General features: G+C 42.5%; 2 protein-coding genes across 3 annotated transcripts in view; one reads left to right on the top strand and one right to left on the bottom strand.

Moving 5' to 3' along the window:
- Positions 1–333: 333 nt before the first annotated feature.
- GPR180 (G protein-coupled receptor 180) lies at positions 334–11,298 on the bottom strand. Its single transcript, XM_075265345.1, has 9 exons — positions 11,144–11,298; positions 10,276–10,434; positions 8,231–8,431; positions 6,905–7,085; positions 6,767–6,816; positions 4,979–5,136; positions 3,103–3,294; positions 2,639–2,716; positions 334–962 (listed from the first exon to the last, which is right to left on the bottom strand). Exons 1-9 carry the CDS (start codon positions 11,274–11,276, stop codon positions 804–806), a joined length of 1,311 nt encoding a protein of 436 aa, XP_075121446.1. The 5' UTR covers positions 11,277–11,298; the 3' UTR covers positions 334–803.
- A 77-nt stretch (positions 11,299–11,375) lies between these two features.
- The window catches only part of TGDS (TDP-glucose 4,6-dehydratase), a 29,466-nt gene continuing 20,630 nt past the window's right edge, over positions 11,376–20,211 (top strand). Inside the window, exons 1-4 of one of the 2 annotated variants that reach the window (XM_075265361.1) lie at positions 11,376–11,415; positions 13,822–13,888; positions 17,994–18,062; positions 19,664–19,754. In XM_075265361.1, the coding sequence (XP_075121462.1) occupies positions 13,832–13,888; positions 17,994–18,062; positions 19,664–19,754 (217 nt within the window). In that variant the 5' untranslated portion in view covers positions 11,376–11,415; positions 13,822–13,831. The other variant, XM_075265360.1, reaches the window with a different exon arrangement.

The raw sequence follows: 20,211 nt of genomic DNA on the forward strand, positions 1-20,211 counted from the left end.
CTACTTTTATGGTACAGAGCTGGATTTCAGTATCAAATGAAGATACTGCCACCTGCAGATCATACACCGTTATCACAACGGCACATTTGCCTATTTATACAAACCTTTGCAGATACATGCAAACACAGAACAATACAGTACTTGGATGGCAATCTTGCTGTACTTTATTAGCACTTTTCAATATCATTCGACAGATGTAGTTAAAGTGGTTGAAGACATTTGCTATAATGCCTGAAACTTGTTTTTGCATGAGGGATAAAAATCAATAAAATAAACATTCAAAAAAATTGAAAAAAATAAAAATAAAAAATTAAACAAAAATTTTCATTGGTTCAAACATCACACATACAGTAGAGTCACAAGTTGCATAAATAAAACACATAACATGCACATATAAAAATAGATGCATATGAGAACGATGCTTCATCTAGATTTACTTTAGTGGCAAAAATGTTGCATAAGTCAGTCCATTACTGCAAACAAATCCGCACCAAAAAGGTTTAGCTTTTGAAACACACAAAGACCAATAGAATACATGAGCACCGTTCATAAACCACTCAGTTCAGAGTCCTTGTAGGTATTCAATGGCTGCTACATACTAGAAACCACTGGCAATGTAATAGGAAATGTTAGCCCCTATAGTCCCAGCCAAAAATCTCAAGCAGGGGCAAAATCTTCTGGACCAGGAAAAAGTGAATCCCTGTAATAAGGATGCAGTCCTACTACTTCATCCCCATAATAGTGTAGAAGAATCCTCTTGGCTGAACACCATAGAGTAAGAAAAACATAGCATCCAGGTCATATCAAGAGTAGTACCGACTTTTGTGTCCCGATGATACAGTTAATGGAAGGGTCACAGATGAAAGGGAAGATACCTCCCAATAAAGACTGTGTGATAGGAACAGTCTATAGAGTATAATCATGGAGAGCGACTGAGACAGGATGACTCCCACAGTGATCACCTAAAGAAGAAAAACACTGGTTAGTGTGACCATATGACATGTCAACTTTACACATTATTATGATGTCAGTTTGCCAAGATTCTAACTTTTTTAGACCAGGACCACTAGGTCATATGTGCATACTGTCATGAGTTGTTCTTAGAGCTTTCCTAATAAAATCGAGGAGCTCTTCCATTTCTTTGGTTCAGAGAGACAGTTGTATATGGCTTGTCCCAAACTAAATAGAAGTACATATCAAAAAGCTCTATAGTGGAAATATAGTTTAAAGCTAAGGCCCCATGTTGCAGCAAAACGCTGGTGGTTTCCCAACAGGCATAACTGAAGCAGAAAGTCCACGGGTGAAACCTCTGCAAACTTTCTGTGTAAAGCACTCTAAGAAGAACTACTATGTGTTGTCGCATCAGTTTTTCCCACAGCACTTTTTTTTCGCTGCGGGATGCCACGTGGGGCCTTAGCCTCAAAACGATTTTCTCAGGGAATAAAGATATTGATGACATTTTCCTAGGGATAAGTCTTCAATATTAGATCAGTAAGGGTGTGACACCCTGCACCCTCACCAATCAGCAGGCATGGCACCAGAAGTACACACAGTAGGGAACCAGAGGCAGACAGCACCTCAGTTATGCTTCACTAAGCACTATGCAGCAAACAGTGCTGCTGACTTCATACAATATATAGTTGTGGTGCTGAAGCTACTGATATCCGCTGATCTGTGGGGATACAGGGTGTAGATGAGCTGATTGGGAAACCATGGCTGGCATCTGTACCATTAGGGGTGAGGGATCTATAAGGAGACTACAGATTTGCTTTTTTTTTTTTTTTAATTTTAAAATTCCATGCCCAGTCAGATTAGACAAATACATGCATACTAAGGTAGGGTTCACACTACCGTTGGATTCCCCCCCCCCCAAAAAAAAGTCACCTATCATAAAGGACACAAATAGACAGTAACTGATGGCTATCAGTTACTGTCCATTGTCCAAAGGCTTTAATGTTAAAGAGGACCTTTCACCACTTGGGGCACATACGGATTTATATACTGCTAGAAAGCCAACAATGTGCTGAATTCAGCGCACAGTCGGCTTTCACGAACTGTGCCCTGGTGAAGAGCTATCGGTGTCGGTACTGTAGCTCTTCACCGTCAGAAGGGCGTTTCTGACAGTCTGTCAGGAACGTACTTCTCCACAGCAGCGCCTATAGCACTGTACTTTAAGAGCGGTATAGACGAGTACCGGGGAAAGTGTTCCTCCCTGCTCTCACAGTACAGCGCTATAGGCGCTGCTGTGAGGAAGGGCGTTTCTGACTGTTACTTGCTGTCCGTTTTTACTAATGGATAGAAAAGTCCTGCATGTTTTTTTGTCCGCTGGGAAAAAACAGACACTAACAGACACAAGATAAAATCCCATAGAAATTTTAACGGATTTCTAAGTGTCCGTTGCTAAAATCTTCTAACGGAAAATAGCTACAGCCACTGCTGACGGTCACCAACAGTAGTGTGAACGCCCCCTAACAGGGTTGTCCAACCTGGAAATGTTTTATAAAATATCCTCCATAGCTTTTATAACTAGACGTTCACAAATTTATGTATAGTACGTACACTAAGAGTTGGAGAATTCCAGGAATATGGGACAAGATTTTACTAAGAGTGCTTTAGGGCAATGGATAACAGTGCTTACCTTTTCTCTTTGATAATCTTTAAACAAGTAAGAGATGGCAACAAAACATGGCTGGCACAAGAACCACAAGAAGCAACCCTGAAAATAAACAGCAATTCATTCAGTTTAAAGCGAAAGCAACAAAACTAAAGAATAAAACTTATTGGTAACACAAATTGCAAGAAAACTGTAATTACTGCAATGTAACCTCAGTGTTCTCTATGGACCCACCACATCACTCTATGAAAAGGAGCAAAGCCTCCTGCAATATTTGTTTCAGCTGCTGTGGCATTGCAGAAATCCCACATTTTCAATAGAACTGCTAGACAGGTTTTTTGTTTTACTTCTCATGGCTGCAGCTAAATGAAGTGAATAAGAATACGTCTGTTTTACTCTATATATATCATTCAAGTCATGTTTTTAGGCCATACCTTGCTAGTTGGCATGCATTTTAATTCTGTATAGGATCATTATGAGACACATACTTTGGCAAATGTAATGTAGAATTGCCGTTTCATTGAGCTCCTCTCGACTGTGATAATCTGGTACAGACCAAATGCCAATGACGCAGCTAAGCAAACTTTCATGGCAATAAGGAGTATGCCAGCCAGGCTTTGATGGGCATGATAACTGTGGTGATCTGTGTCTTCAAACTGCTCCCAAATAAGTAAAACAACCTGCAACACAGAAAAGAGATGGTCCTTAATAAATGTTATATACACGCCCCCTCCCCCCAAACATTAGAAATTTCAGGCACACATTTTCTGTATGACTAGCTCATGGTTTGTAGGCATAGGTTGGGGTCTTGAATGACAATACAATAAATTAAAGGTTTTACAAATGAGTGCCGATATAAACTATTGCAACCACCAACATACACCAAGACTTCTACACTGTAGTAGTCTCCCAGCTACCTGAAGGATTGTGGTTTCACATGTTCTGGACATGCTCCTGTCTGAAGCCATTTTGGGTGGGTGTCCGCTTTCTGATCCAGCAGATATTAGGCCTCAACCTCCTGCTAGATTTTGCTCAACATTACTATGCTTAAGTTTTTTGTTTTTTTACTTTGTTAAACTGTTTTAACTGGACAAGAATAGTTAAAGGACACACAGCAGTCAGTCAGCATGTTACTATGGTTTGTCTCATGAATGGGTGCAGAGGCTAGCAGAAAATGGTCTCAATCGGCATTTTGTTAAATGCCCACGTTTAGTCAATGAAGATACAACCAATGGATTAGAGCTTGTGTGTATTCCAAATAAATTTGTGTAGTTCTGGTAAATTCACACATGTATTTTAGTTTACCGTGTATAGAGAAGGTGTAAGTCATTTCTTTCCATTTCTCTCCTTAGTAGCCAAACCACCTAGCCAGGACTGGTTATACTGTTCAGAAGGAGATCCTGGTTGGTATAAAAGCTTGTTCTATCTAATTAATGGGTCGTCCCACTAGGACAAGCCCTTTCCATATACTTTGCCTAAAGCATAACTAAACCTTTAGACAACTTGATTTTCTGGCAGTATTTTTTTTTTTTTTTTTTAAATGTAGATTGTGAGCCCCATATAGGAGGTCACAATGTACTTTTTTTTTTCCTAACCAGTATGTCTGTAGAATGGGAGGAAATCCACACAAACACAGGGAGAACATACAAACTCCATGCAGATGTTGTTCCTGGAGGGATTCGAACCCAGGACTTCAGCGCTGCAAGGCTGCAGTGCTAAATTTTCTGGCAGTATTTGTGTCATTAAATTTGTGACATAAGTAATTGATTTGTTTATTGGTATGGGTATTGCGTAAAGTATAGAGAGACAGGCAGCAGTCTTGGAAAAGAAGATTATCTTGACTCCTGGCTACACCAGCCTTGTGTAGAATGTGTTTTGCACAGGACTGCTGTCGCCAGGAGCCTCCCCCCCCCTTTACTTACACAGGACTGCTGAACCTCTTCATTCCTCACCCTAAAGAGGGTGCAGTAGTCCTAAGGAGGGGTGCAGTGCATCATAGAATACATGCCGTCTTGCCACACCTAAAAGCAACAGCATGTTTTTTTAATTTTTGCTTTTAGATGGATCCAGTGAACATATGATGGCAGCATTAGGCCAGCTTCACAGGGCTGTAATACTCAAGTGATTATACTCTGTATTGTAGACGTAAGACTGTAATGGGTACCTGCATGTATCCGCCCTATATTTGAATTTCAGTGTCCTTGGACCCTTAGGTATAATGGATAGGGGAAGGGGGCTAACTGCTCCTTATTGTACACTTCCAAACCCTCAAATCAAAATGCAGAGTGTGCTTCAGACAAAATGCGGACACTAGCAAAAAAAAACAACCCACACAATAAAATGACAGCCAAGAAAATCACAGACCTGAGCAATGACAGCAATTACAGCAATTCCTGTGGAGGTGGGTGTAGAATCCCACTGGAGAGGTCTCCCCTGGGATTTCTTCATTCTGCTCAGAGTCCATCCCATACATAGGCTGAGTAGCAAGTATAACATCTGTACTTCTGAGGCTATGTCACATACTAAATCACAAAAATAGAGGACAACATGAAAAATATGAAGTGTCTTTTCCTTCATCTTGACAGCAATGTGAAGTGGATTAAATGAAAATAGAAATAATGAAAACATCAAATATAAGAATCATACATCTCTATCCAGTGTCTGTGAAAGACGAGTGTGCTATGGCCAGCATCGCTGTCCTAGTTATTTGCACAAGTGTATACTATTATATTACAGTACATAAAAATGCAAAGTGCTTGAATATGAAGATACGCAATTTATATAGTTGTTCTGTTTTAGTAATTTTTGCTTTGACATAATCTTGCAAAAAACAAAACAAAAAGAAAAAAAAAATTGCTTTTGCAAGATAAGCTATACTTTTCACTGTTACCATTCTTGCAGGGGGAAGGGAGTGTTTGAGTCGAATGGTGCAACCCTTTGACCACTTTTTAATACCAATTTTTGGGATGAGAGGTAACCTTAAGGACGCGAGTTAGTTTCACAGTGTGGGTCATCATGGATGCTGCAACACCAAATATGTCTCTGTAGAAAACTAGGCCATGCAATGTTCTGATCACTGAAATAAAGCACTGCAGTACTAATATTTTAGGCCCCTAGCTATCAAAATACCACATTGGTCAATAATTTAGGTAAGCCTTACGACATACCTCTTAAATGTGGTAGTGGCTCTAAGGGATTAAAGATACAGCATAGAAGGGCTCTCATCTTAGGTGCTGCAAAAAGCTGTCAGCTGTACATTACAGCTGAGACATACTGCTGTTGAAGCCAGTACAACTCCTGGCCTATCCCCATTGCCCCACTGTACAACCATATATATCTACACTGTAAATATTGTTAGTGTGTACAGTTAGGGCTCGTTCACATGGGGCAAGAGGGGGTGGATTTTGGCGCTGAAGCCACGTCATTATCCGCCTCTTCACAACTAGCTTTCTTTTTTCCCATGAGTGAAGCGAGCTGACCTTTCTTCAGGCGGACTCCGCGGCTGAATCAGCCACTGCGTCCACCTCGCAGAAGCACGCTCCGGACTTGGCCCGGTCATTTGGGCCAACTCCAGAGCGGGAAGCCGCGACTGTCAGACAGTTGAGGCAGGCGCATTTTGGCCCTATTCTGACATGCCTTCCCGCGTCAGAATCAGGACCAAAATCCGCCACTCCGTGCCCCATGTGAACAGGGGCCTTAGGTGACACTAGAAAGCAGCCCAAACACAGGCCCCTCACAAAACCTATCACAACAGAAAAATGGTAGACACTTTGGACCAATTGGTAATAAGAGGTTAGTCTCATGACTGCCGACATCTAGATAGGACTAGCTGGAGCTCATGGTTGTGAGGAAACCTCATTAAATTTACCAGTTCTGCTTAAAGATTAGAGAAGTAGTGCCCTTTGAGTCAGCATTAGAGATTGAGATCTATCTCCAATTGCTGTAGTCCACACAACTACCTAATATATCTATATAGCAGAAGCAGAGTAAGCAGCCAGCATCGTACCTTTAGAGAAGGAACTCAACCTAGTGGGTGTTAGCAGCATTACAGGACACCTCTCCAGAACGGAAGCACTAGGATTTTAATTCTTCAGACTTTTAAACTAACATATACGGAATAAAAACACATTAAATCTGTACTGAAACACTTACATTCTGCCAAACTGCCAATGAATGGTGCTCCTTTGCCATCTTTGGCATACCTGAGAAAGAGGGATTGTTGTAAACAAAGTGTAGTAGATACAACACCAAACAATCTTTTCTCTCACCAGTGTCTTTACCAATATTTACCATGAGAAATGCAGGTAGTTTGCCAATGCAGACACTACTTGCAGCAACAGTGCATTGGATAGCACCTTCAGGACAGTGTGCATCGGCCCACCTTTCTTAATGGTCTGCCACAGGGCCTGGATGTATATACAAGCAGCCACAAAGTACACAAGCACAAGTAGAAAAAAGAACTCATGTAAACCTATGGAAAAGAGAAACCAAACCAAATATGAGTTACCAATAATCTAATACTGGATTTAACATAATATTAGCCTTCAAACTGCAGCAATAAAATTGATAATTGTAATCTGCACTGGTGTAGACAAGAGGCACGGGACATGTGGATATAAGATCATGACTGCAATAACCAAGTCTTCCCAGGGTAAGATCTACTAAGTCGGGGAATGAAGCAGTCATGTGGTTATGTCTTATGAGCACAGGAATCTGACAATCAAAGGGTGACACAGATGTGTTGCTACAGTGACTGGGACCAAAAAGGACTTAACAGGGATTGATAATATATGGGCAAGTATAAATACACTACAAAAACCACATGAAAGTGCAGATTTAGGTGCTGTGAGACATTTGACCTTCAGCAGTGTCACATGACAAAAACAGCAATCCGTGTAAAACTTGGAAAGCTTGAATCTCCCAGAACAGATTTCTCTTTACTAGTTTTTCATAAAAAAAGCAAGTGAGTAATAAGTGATTTGTGCAATAAAAATTCTTACTATGCCAAACATTAAGGCCGGGGCTCTACGGGCCGGAAATGCTGTGATTTGGGCACGGGGGAAATGCTGCGGTAAAAATCGTGGCGTTTTACAGTGCTTGCAAAGTGGAGGGGTTAATGCGAATCCCATGCCCACTTTGCGGGGGGTGGGGTGGGGGGGTGTTAATATCGCAGCGGGGACACGCTCTGATTTCGATTTTGGAAATCGCAGCATGTCAGTTATATCTACGGAAACACCGGCGGCTTTCCCGTAGATATAATTGTAACGGAAAGTTACAATTGCGGACTCCTTCCGGACGGGAGGCAAGCACTAATGTGAACTGGCTCTTACTCTTCCGGCAGAACCAGCATTGACTGGCCGAATGCTATAGCATTCGGCAAATCAACGCTGGCTCTGCAGCAGGCTCGTCCTTGCTAGTCGGGAGAGCTGGCAGCTTACGGTGATGCGGGAGCTGACTTTTTCTCATAGGAATGAATTGACCAGCGTTGATTGGCCAAATGCTATACAGTGTACAGCATTCTGCCAATCAACGCTGGTTCTGCCGGAGGACACTGATTTTTCCCTCTCCTATAACAATTGGCCTGTTCACAGTCAATGTATTTATAAAGACACTAACCTGACTCATCTGCCCCAAAATGATCAAATGGATTTCCTGCTGCATCAGGATTCAACAAAGTGACTTGAAATGTGATCTCATCTGTCTTAGGGTCCTCATAGCTCATGAGACAGGTATATTTGTCAACATATATGGCATACCATGCTACAGGAGACACGATCTGTGGCAGAGTGTAGTTATATTCTGTTTGATTCAAAGGAACTGGAAAAAAATAAATAAAAATATAAGCTGCAACACAAGCTGTCAAAACAATGGAGCTGTTTAGGGGACCCTAGAGGTGTTAGATCATCAAATACTAAATAATATTGCATAAGTGAGGAAAAAGTAGGACATCCACTTGTAAAACATTAAAGGGTATTTCTGAGAGCTCCAAGTTTAAAGCTGAAACCATCGGACCAAAAAAAAACAAAAAAAAACAAAACAAAAAAAAAAACCTTTTAAGGGGGCGTTCACACTACCGTCGGTGTCCGACAGGTAGAGTCCGCTCAAAATCTGGCACGGACATTAGGAGCGGACACTAGCTGTGTCCGTGACACCTGTCATTTATTTAAATGACATGTCGGGTTTTTCTGTCCGCTTGAGAAGTCGGACATCTTCACTTGCGGACAGGGAAGGAAAGGCACGGAGTGCAAAAGAACGCACCCGATGTCCATTTAAATAAATGACAGGTGTCACGGACACAGCCAGTGTCCGCTCCTAATGTCCGTGCCAGATTTTGAGCAGACACTAGGAGCGGACACTACCTGTCGGACACCGACGGTAGTGTGAACGCCCCCTTATTTCAGACCTTTTAGTCTGCTGATTTTGGACATAAACTACGACGGAGTATCCAAACACAGACCCTAACTCAGATGTGAACATAGCTTGAGTTATTTGGAGGAAGAAAGCTTGAATCTATTATATTGACCTGTAAATTCTGGTGGTCTTTCTGAATTGGTTGATGTATAGGATTTGTAGATTCACAAACTGGTAGACAAATCTTGCGTTCTAGACTAAAGCTTAAGGGGGTTGTCCAGGCAAAAATGGACTATACATCTAATATTTAAAATCAGCTGGGTGCAGTGAAAAAAAAAGTTAAAAAAATTCACACTGCCCTTTCTACGGTGATCCGCTGCATCCCAGAGCAGTTTGGTCTCTTCAGCCCAGTCATGATGTGTGGTGGAAGTCCCAGTCACACGTGACCACTGAGGCCAATCAGCGGCCTCAAGAAGAGACCCCTGTGAGAAGACGCCAGAACAGAAGTACTGGACCACACTGGGAGGACATCGGTTCACTGGGGACAGGTGGATATGGGGTTTTTTTTTTCCCCCATGCCGCACATTTTTATTTTTTTTTAAATGCCAGGACAATGTCTTTAAGGTACACTGGAAAGATTGCCACATGAGATAGAATAGACACCTTGAAATCAAGGATTTCAAAACAGCTCTGTGGCAGACATTGTTTTTCACTGTTGTGTGAATAAGTCCTTACCCACCTTGGTGCAAATGTTTATCTCTGATGTACAGTCATCTGGACTAACAGGTTCCAATTACCATTCACTATGATGCAACTAGAACACTAATCTGTCTTCATATAAATGCCTGATTTTCATGACCGCCCCAGGGATATGGGTAACTATACATTTTTGATTAAATTAGGTTATTTAGAAAATAGGAGGGTGTTTAGACTAGTGTAGGGATTTCCAGTTATCCCAGACAATCCCTTTAAGGCTCCATGAACATGACTATTTTTCAGTCTATGTGCTATCAGATTTTTAAAGGATGGCACACAGACTCAATCATTCCTATGGCCCCATGATTGTTTAACATGGCCCCATGAGCCCAGGCTGCAAAATGGTCTTATTCTTTTGTGGTCCAGGCTCATCCATGCAAGTGTATGGGGCAGTGGAGAACAACAATGCCTGACAGATGCCATATATTGTCTCTTCTATTTTTCACTAACCCATACACAACAATCAACTGTGTGCATGTAGCCTACAGTATAACTGAAATCATTTGATGGTCTGAACAGGAAACAGTGGGAATGGTCTGGATTACTGTACGCACTTGAGATCTGTGCCAGTGCAAGTCTCTCAGGACAGCTGTACTCCTCCATGTTCCCATGCATCTTCACCCATTCTTCATCCTGATACAGATACAGGGCAGCATCTTTACCAACTGCAGCCGCAACATTGCTGATTCGGACACGTAACACGGCTTGTTCGCCTATTCATAGCAAACAAAGAAGAATTTAATAATGCCAAGGACAGAAGCAGCATTACAACATATGACTTAACCACTATTAAATATTATGGAATGGCACAATCAGCAGTTGCATGCAACAGCCATTAACCCAAACCAAACTTACTTTGGGAATATAGTTAAAGCAGAGTGGCCACCAGTGGTTTTGGCAGTAAAATAAAGTATAATGGACTGATGGAAGACATCTATAGTAACTGTGGGCAAACTGTATAGAAACCAATTTTCTCCAATAATCTACCATCATACATTGTAATTTGTCACTGTAGTACAGACCAGTGTTATATATACAATCCTGGAACACTGGATGTTGTCACATGCATTACCCACATGTAAAGCTGTGCATGGACAGCTACTGTGTTGTAGAGAAGAATATGGGGAGATAATGATGGGGTCTTCTACCACTCCGAGGTTATCATTGTATATACATGCAGGGGTCCTGGCAGCAGTTACTCTGATCTGCACCATTATACATTTCACCTACTAAGCACTGATATGCACAGTGAAGCATAGGCTCAGAACATCAGATGAATGGCTGTCTCACTGTGTACTGTATGCGGTGCACTGGCTCCCTGGTATCTGCCACTGCCGTATCAGCAGGACAGTAAACAATCAGCTAGCACTAGGCCCAGTGCAGCATCATCACCACTGTCTCCAGCTGCCACCGTGTACCCACCATGGAAGAGAAAGGTGAAGATGTGCTGCCCCCGGCTGTGCCAGGCCAGGGCGCTGTCAAAGCTGCCATGCACAGTTTTGGCCCAGCCCGTTCGCGGAAGAAGCGATAACACGGCCACCAGCAGCCCGAGCATCTCCTCCTATATACTGCCCGGTGACATGTGCAGCTCCCTCCAGCCGCCACATCTGCAGAGTCAACAGGGCGGGGTCGTGACGTCGCGGCGCGCGACCAATCAGCTGGAGGCAAGGGAGAAAGCAAAGCGCTGGCTACGTGTAAGTGTCGCCAGGTAGAGCCGTAAAGCGCGGCTGTCGTGAGATTGTATTGTGAGACGAGTTCTGCCTGTGTCGGCGACTTATGATGCGCCTTGTACAGATGTGTTACGAGTATCCGACTAGTAAACGGGACTCAACGCCATGTCATGTTCTTCCGGCCCTGTGATAGCCCTCACAATCATAACATGAGCGCTAGCGGCGGACAGGCCGGGGGCTTCAGCAAGAGGCTACTGGTGACCGGCGGGGCGGGCTTCATGTAAGTGTCTAGTGGTGTCAGACCCTCTGCGTATAGCCTCATGATCCCAGCCTGTGTACCGTGCATGCCACAAGCAACCCAGGCTAGTCATATTGGGGCTTAGTTATTGAAAATTAGTGGCGATTACTTATGATGTGTACAATATGCTATAACTGGACAGTGTTATCCTAGAAATACACCAATAAACTGCGTGGCCCCAAATAGGGATGTGCCCCTTGGTCAGGTAGAGGGGTAACACCCATTGATCAGTTTCTTCATACACATTACCGAGTTCTGAGAGTCGATCCACATCTGTTACTTCATGCAGAACACAAATAGTTAATAAAACTGCATTAGGACACTTGATATTACGTGAATTCCCTTGTTATACTATACGTTTCACCTTACAGCGTAAATAGTCTTATAAATGTATCCACTGGGTCAATGCGATTAAATTGATACCAAATTTGTGTTTTGTTTTTTTTTTTTTTAAGTTTTATTACTTTTGCAAAGTAAGAACCCTTTTTGTCCTAAATTGTTCAAGGGCTTGTTGTTTTGCAGGCACCTCAATGTCAGAAAACTGGCTTATGCTAAGGCCCTACGTAGCGGGCCACATCAAATAGCACTAAGGGAAAAACCACGGTGGAAACGATGTGCAGTTTTTCCCGCAGTGCTTTTCACAGAAAGTCCGTAGCGTTTTCCTCTGCAGACTTTCTGCTTCCATTATACCTATAGGGAAACCACCAGTGTTTCCGTAGGTATTATTGACATGCTGCGATTTCCATAATCTCAATGGTTTTGGAAAAATATAGCATTTCCACTGTGTGTATTTTTCTGTAACGCGTGGATGGGTAGAATGTTTTTTTTTGCTGCAGCGTTTACAGCACATGGGACCCTGGCCTTAGAACGAATGATGAATTCCCCAACTGAGCTTAAATATTTGTTCCTTTCTTTGCTTTTAAGACTATGCCCATAGGATATTGCATAAATGGCTGATATATGCAGGGCTCACCTCTAAGAACAGGGCCTCATTCTTGGCAGCGAGTGAATGAGAGACTGCTTTGTATACAAAAGAGAAGTTCTGGATCATATTCACAGGGCTACTGTTTAAAGTACATTTTTAATGCACATGACCAGATTTTGGTCATGAATTGATTAACATATTGAGATGTATTTGTCTCTAATGCCTTTGTTCCTCTTAATAAGTGTCCCATTGTGCTCTCAGCAGTGGGGTGGCCTCTTGACAGGTTCACTTGATCTTGTGAGGGTCTTGTGCTCAGTCCCTCTGGCTTGCTATGTCATGTCTATGTAAGTAGGTTTTGTATCTAGAAATGCTGCAAGCCATCTTACTTTCCTGATGATCAGTATGGAGGCCCATACAGTTGGTCAGCTGATCCAAGAGCATGTGCTACTAGAATCATCCACCTTGTAATTCTACCGTGATCTGGTTCCTCTTGCAGCGGAGCCCTTCAGTATGCCCCTGATGTTTTATATAATGTCATCTATCATTATCTTTAGGTAATCATATTCAGTAAGAATATCACCCAAGAAATAATGTGGTTTCATGGTTGGCCTTATAAATCTTAAAGGGGCTTCCGCCACATATTTATCACTCATTCACACGATAGGCCATGAGTGTCTGATTGCAGGGACCCCCATCAAACAGGTGGGGTAGAGGTGTCCCCTATCATGTATAATTGTGCTTTTCAGGGGCTCTGATATTGATGAACTATCAATATTTAATCGGTGAGGCTTTGATGCTTGGCACTCTCACTGATCAGCTATTTGAAGTGGCTGTCTAATGAGCGCTGCGACCACTCACTGCTTACCAAGCACAACAACAACAGCATCTGTGCTTGTCATTTCAGATGAATGGGATTGCGCTGCAAACAGGCCATGTGACAGATAAATATGACAGCTGACTGATATTGATGGCATATCCCTAGGATGGCACCCCACCGGAATCCTGAAAACCCCCTTTCTATGCCATCTGAATTGGTCCTGTCATAGATTTATGAGGTGTTTGCAATATTGTGGGTATTGTATTATAGCCTGTACGTGTGGTTACAACTCAGTCGCACATTGTTGGGATACTTAGTATTAAGTGATCAATGTTATGTTCCCCATGGCATGGCCTAGCTTTGACAAATCCCTTTCTGTTTCTCTTGCAGAGCATCTCATATGATTATTTCGCTGGTTGAAAACCATTCGGATTACCTAGTTATAAATCTTGATAAGGTAAGTACTGTTTGTGCTCTTGAGCACAGAATCAATATTAAAGTTTTGTATTGAAGGTTTCCTTATACACAGGGCTGGTTTTAAGGAAAGTGTGGCCCTGGGCAAAACTAAAAGCGTGGCCCCCATATCCTGACATATCAACACCATCATATTCAGTCATTTCAGAAGTCAGTGCTGCACTTCCAGTGACGTTAATATAGTCTCAAAAGATCATGAATACAAAAAGAATTGTAAAGATATATAGTTGTGAAACTGCTATGTATGTACCGCGATATTGAGCAGAATTATTACCACTATACAGACAATTAGCAAACAAAACACATCATGTATAGACCAACAACACCACTATACGAGGCTCAACAGTGCACAACCTCCACATTCCATTACATTGTATAGAGAATCAAAGACAATAGCCGCGCACTACACAGACTCCTACCCTAATAAACATCACATCAATTAAAGGGTTTTCTGGCCCCCAAATTGATTCTTTTATACTGATAACCTATGCAAAGGACATCTCATTGACATGTCAGTATATAATCTTTCAGGGTTCATCACCCGAACTCTACACAGATCAGCTGTACTAGCAGCTTCCGGGTGCACAGGATGTTGCACCACCACTATTTAAATAATAGGAGTGACGCTGTAATTACCTTGAGCTACCACTATACAGTGGATGGTGTTGCTGTGCCAGTCCGTGTATAGTCCCCCCCCACTATTCTTATATAATTGTTCCCCTAGGGTTATTAATAATAAATCCTCTTATAAATAGCCCCCCTCCCCTTATAAATTGCCCTTAAAGTATTAAAACTAATCCCTGTTAGTAAATATGTGCCCCCCTTTATTAGTAAAAAAACCCTTTAATTTGTCAGAAAATAATAAACCTTCTACTTACCTTCCCAGGCTCCCCGCTGTGTCCTGAGGCTGAAGTCTCTCTCCCTGCTTGTGGCCTCCGGAGCAGGTCCTGTGCACGGGGCGTGATGACGTCACTACATCGAGCCCTGTGTGAAGGTCCTTCTCCGTCTTCTATACAGTGATCTACGTAAGAGCAGGGACTACAGCTCCATGTTTTACTATAGCTCTTCATGTCCACAGTATTGGTGTGTGAGGCAAGCTAATACTGTTGCAACTAGGGCTCCTTTTGAGTCCGGGGCGCTGGGCATTTGCCCTGTTTGCCCTCCCCTCAATCCTGGCCCTGCTTATACAGTTTTTTAACCACTTCCAGACCGCCCATAGACTATATACGTCCGGGAAGTGGTTGCCTAGTTCTGACAGGACGTACCTGTACGTCCAAGTCAGAACACAGCAGCTGCACAGAGATCGTGTAGCTGATTTCACTAGGAGCTGGCTGTAACTTCAGCCGGAGCTCCCAGAGAGATAGCAGGGAAGATTTATTACCTCCTCTACTATCTCGATCGCTGTGTATACAGCGCTCAATGAGCGCTGTATACATGGCTATGGACGCAGCTATAATTCAGCTACCCTCTGACCCGGCGGACACGTGATCCTCCGGGAGCAGTGTCCTGCCAGAGCTGCTGGGTCCTACAGGACCCCAGATCAGCTCTGTATACTGTGTATACAGTGTGCAGGAGTCTGTATTTCTCCTGTAACTGTGGTTAAATGTACCAGCCCCAGTTATAGGAGAAATCAGCCTCAAGTACAAAAAAGAAAGTGATCAGATGTCCCCAAAGGTCTCTTATCACCTTATGGGGACACAATCTGGGAAAAAATATACAGTATTTTCCGGACTATAAGGCGCATATAAAAACCTACGATTTCCTCAGAAATCGTAAGTGCGCCTTATAGTCCGGTGCGCCTTATATATGGATGGAAGCGGCGGCAAAGTCTGCGTGCCGCTTCCATACATACATAAAAGGCACCGTAAGGGTGCATTCACACTACGGAACGCCAGCGTGTATCACAGCCGTACACGCCGGCGTGACAGCAGGGCTGCCGGACACTTCCCATTCATTTCTATGGGAGCCGGCATGCGAGCGCTCCCCATAGAAATGAATGGAAAAAAGCAGTCCATTCATTTCTATGGGGAGCGCTCGCATGCCGGCTCCCATAGAAATGAATGGGAAGTGTCCGGCAGCCCTGCTGTCACGCCGGCGTGAAACAGAACCCTGAAACAGAACGTGAAACTTACCGAGTGGTGCAGGGTGGGCGGGCGGGCATTCAGGCCTCCTCTTCCTCCGATGTCCTGACCACTTCCTCCGGCGCTCGCTAACTGATAATGGCCTGGGCGCATGCGCAATATCATAATGCTTCTACTACGGCTTGCGCATGCGCCCAGGCCATTATCAGTTCGCGAGCGCCGGAGGAGGAGGACTGAACATCGGAGGAAGAGGAGGCCTGAATGCCCGCCCACCCTGCACCGTTCGGTAAGTTTCACATTCTGTTTCAGGGTTTTATGTTAAAACGGGGGGGTAGTTTGATATAACTCTTACGGTTGGGCTCTATCAGCATGATTTTGCTGATAGAGCCCCTCCTCACCTGCCGAGCGCTTCCAATAGAAGCGGCTGGCACGCGGGGGGTTAAGCGGCCGCTGGCAAAGTCTGCCTGCCGCCGCTTTCAATAACATATAATGCGCACCGGACTGCGCCTTATAGTCCGGTGCGCCTTATATATGAACCGAGACGGACTATAAGGCGCTCATGGGCAATGCGCCTTATAGTCCAGTGCGCCTTATAGTCCGTAAAATACGGTAATAAAAAAGTTTTAAAAAAATGTAAATAAAATAATAATAAAAAATAAATAATACGCTAATAAAACGCCGTTATTAAAGGTTATAGCCCCACCCCCGACGACACCATACAAAATAAATATTACTGTAACGGAGAGGAAAAACTATTATCAAGTTTTTCAGTGACACTTTGTGTTATTAAATTAAAAAAAAAATTATAAATTGAAAACCAGACACAATTTCCCTCCTATTTTGTTTATATTTTCCTGGATATAAAAAAAATTAAAACACATTTGAAAATAAAAATAAAGCCCTATGTGTCCCCGAAAAAAGATGCAAAAATTAGTTGACTAAGACATACGAGAAAAATTTTACAGACCTCAAAACCGCACATACATAATAAACCTAAAATGTGTCTGGTCCTGGACCACAAATTGGCCCGCTACTGAAGTGGTTAAGATCATGTTTTAATGGCAGTTTCCAGATACACATTAGTACTTGATGTACTTTTCTTAGGATGGTTGCATGTAGTGTGTTTCATCCCCCTGCAGGTAATTTCTTTTTTAAATCAGATAATTTTTATTAACAAATTTTTCTGTACATAAAATCAAACAATAGACAAAACAACAGCAACACAACAACAATTCAAAGTAAATATGGAGATACAATCCGACATATAAAGGGGGGGGATGTCCACTAGGGGATGTCCATTTGTAATTGTGGGAGTGGGTGGATTGGTCTTCTTTTGGACAGAATTTTCCTTGACAAAATTAAAGGGGCTCTATCACTGGGAAAAGTCATTTTTAACTTATCACATCCTTGCATAGTCTTTAGAAAGGCTATTCCACACCTACAAATAGTATGTAAATTGCCTCAGTGGTTTTTCAATAAGTCCGTTTTTATTCATATGCTAATGCACCTCCAGCCAGTACAGGAAGTTCCCAGCAGCACTCGTCCCTGCTATGCTCTCCTATGTGTGTGTGCAAACAGGAAGCTGAGTCCTCAGCAGCAGCAGCAGTCGGTGCTGTATACACCCATAGGAAACAATAGCAAAGGGGGTGCACGATGCATCATGCACCCAGTCTAATTAACATATGAGTAAAAACTGACTTATTCAGAAACCACTGAGGCAATTTACATACTAAATGTAGGAGTGGAATAGCCTTTCTCAAGGCTATGCATGCATGTGCTTAGTTAAAAATGACTTTTCCCAATGATAGAGCCCCTTTAACACATTAGAGCTGTGGCCCCGTTTCCAATCAGAAAATTTAGGTCTTAAACTAGATGGACTAAAAATTCCCCAAATTGCTAAAATTTTGTTGCTTTTACGCCAAGGTTGAAACATTTATTTAAGTTCTAATATTTTGATAAATAAAGTATTTAGCATTACTAATGTTTTCTATGCTTTCTTCTTTTCAGCTTGATTATTGTGCCAGCTTGAGAAACCTTGATGCTATTTCAAGTAAACCGAATTACAAGTTCTTACAGGTATGCTGTGTCCATGATATCTTATATCGTATAATTGGATCATATGTCATTTATATTGTATGTATATGGGGGGATATGCGCTGGTTGGGGGCGGGATTTGGTTTGCAAGGTCACCCCATAGGTAATAGCACACCATAAGTAATGCCATTATTAACTGTGGAGGGCACTATTACTGTAATATTTAGCTAATAACCCCTCCCCCATATACTATTTAATGTTCTGTTGCTCTATAGTTATATTGTACTTACAGAACAGTAGTTGTGGTGGGCAGGCCCATCATGTCCACAGCCTGTGTGCATTTTCTACTTTCCTTCTTGAACTTTCACCCCTATTCTATGGTAGTGCTGGGAAGAATATAGAAGATTTGCACAGGCTGTGTACAAGAGGAGGTCCCGCTCACCCTATCACTGCTCTGTAAGGACAATAATTGGACATTCCAGAGCATGGGTTGGAAGTCGCTTAAGGGAACCTGCGGTCCAGTACCAGGTGATCAAGTACTGGTACTGTGCTGCGGCCTGGCGGTTGGGAACCTCTGATTTATAGGGTCAGCAGTCATATGATTTTATCACAAAATTCAGTGGTTTTCATAAGTGAAACAAAAACCTGTACATACCTGCAGTCAAAAAGTTCATCACTGTGCCCTAGTGTTTCAGTTGCATCTTGAAATTGGTTGCAATTTGTAGCCTTGCAGCATTTCTCAAGAACTAAGTAGGTGGTACTTGGACACTTGCAGTAGGATGTACAGATGTAGCAGAGTTAACCCAAATTTTTGCAGTTGTTTAAATTGTTGCTCTGTGATAAAATCTCACTCGACAACAAAAGCCAAAAAAAAGTCATTGATAAAACATTTTACAGTGACTCTTCATAGATTTTTTTTTTGTCTAAATAAGATGCACACTGCAGCGGTTTAACCAATTGCAGAACTTTGAGTTAACTCTACTACATCTGTATATCTGTTTCTTTCTTGTAAAGAAAGTATATATTTTTGCTTACTTTTCCCCTTATCTGCAGCCATGTCCTTTCCCTTCCTGTAGTTCAACTTTTTTTTTTTTTTTTTTGACCCATACTATGTAACTTTACTGTGGCTCAGTGGTTAGCACTGCAGACTTGTAGCGCTGGAGTCCTGAGTTCAAATCCCGCCAAGGACAACATCTGCAAGGAGTTTGTATGTTCTCCCCGTGTTTGCATGGGTTTCCTCTGGGTACTCCGGGTTTCCTCCCACACTCCAAAGACATAATGATAGGGAATTTATATTGTGAGCCCTATATGGGACAGTGACTGTCAATGTCTGTAAAGCGTTACGGAATATGATGGCGCTATACAAGTAAGCATAATAAATACATAACAAATACTGTGTAGCTATGTAACAGCGGCAGTATGTGTAAAGCTGACTGATTTATTGCCTATGCTGTACCCAGAAAACAAATTAATCTACCACAAGGAATCTCTCATTCATCAGGAATGAGCTGTGAGATCAATGTGTATTTCTCAGTGCTGTCAGTAGTTCAGTCATGTACGTACAGTAAGTCATAGTCTGATATATTGCTGTATGCTTGCATCTCTGTTCTTTGTGGAGACTAACATTCGTCCTTGTACCTCAGGGGGATATCTGTGACTCGAATTTTATCAAACAACTCTTTGAAACCGAAAATATAGATGTGGTGTTACATTTCGCTGCACAGACCCACGTAGGTGAGCATATTTACACTACTATTGCTCTGAATTATATTACAGAAACATGTTACCAAGTTAACAGGAATGTGTCATGTGTTTCTTTTTGTTTTGTTTATTATATTTCTGTTAATGGAGAATAAACTTGTGATATCACCACTATAGCCAATTGCTACCCTCGGCGGTACAACATGGAGGCCAGTGATGCGCTGCAGTGGTCATGTTATGTCATTGCTGTAAACAAAGACCGTTTTGCTGTGTCATCGCAGGCAGCCCATTTCCAGAAGGTGGCCACAGTTCTAGTTCCCAGCTTGCCTATCAAACAGCTAATTGTTCTGGGGGAAGCCACAGCCAGCCAGGCTGCAGGGGAAATGTAGTATCACACAGCAGCCATTGAAATGAATGGCCATCACTGTAATACAAGGATGGCTCATGTCACCAGCATGGGACCCGCTCATACAGTACACTCTCCATTCTG

Source organism: Leptodactylus fuscus, chromosome 2 (genome assembly GCF_031893055.1).
Source record: "Leptodactylus fuscus isolate aLepFus1 chromosome 2, aLepFus1.hap2, whole genome shotgun sequence".
In the NCBI taxonomy this organism is placed as follows: Eukaryota; Metazoa; Chordata; class Amphibia; order Anura; family Leptodactylidae; genus Leptodactylus; species Leptodactylus fuscus.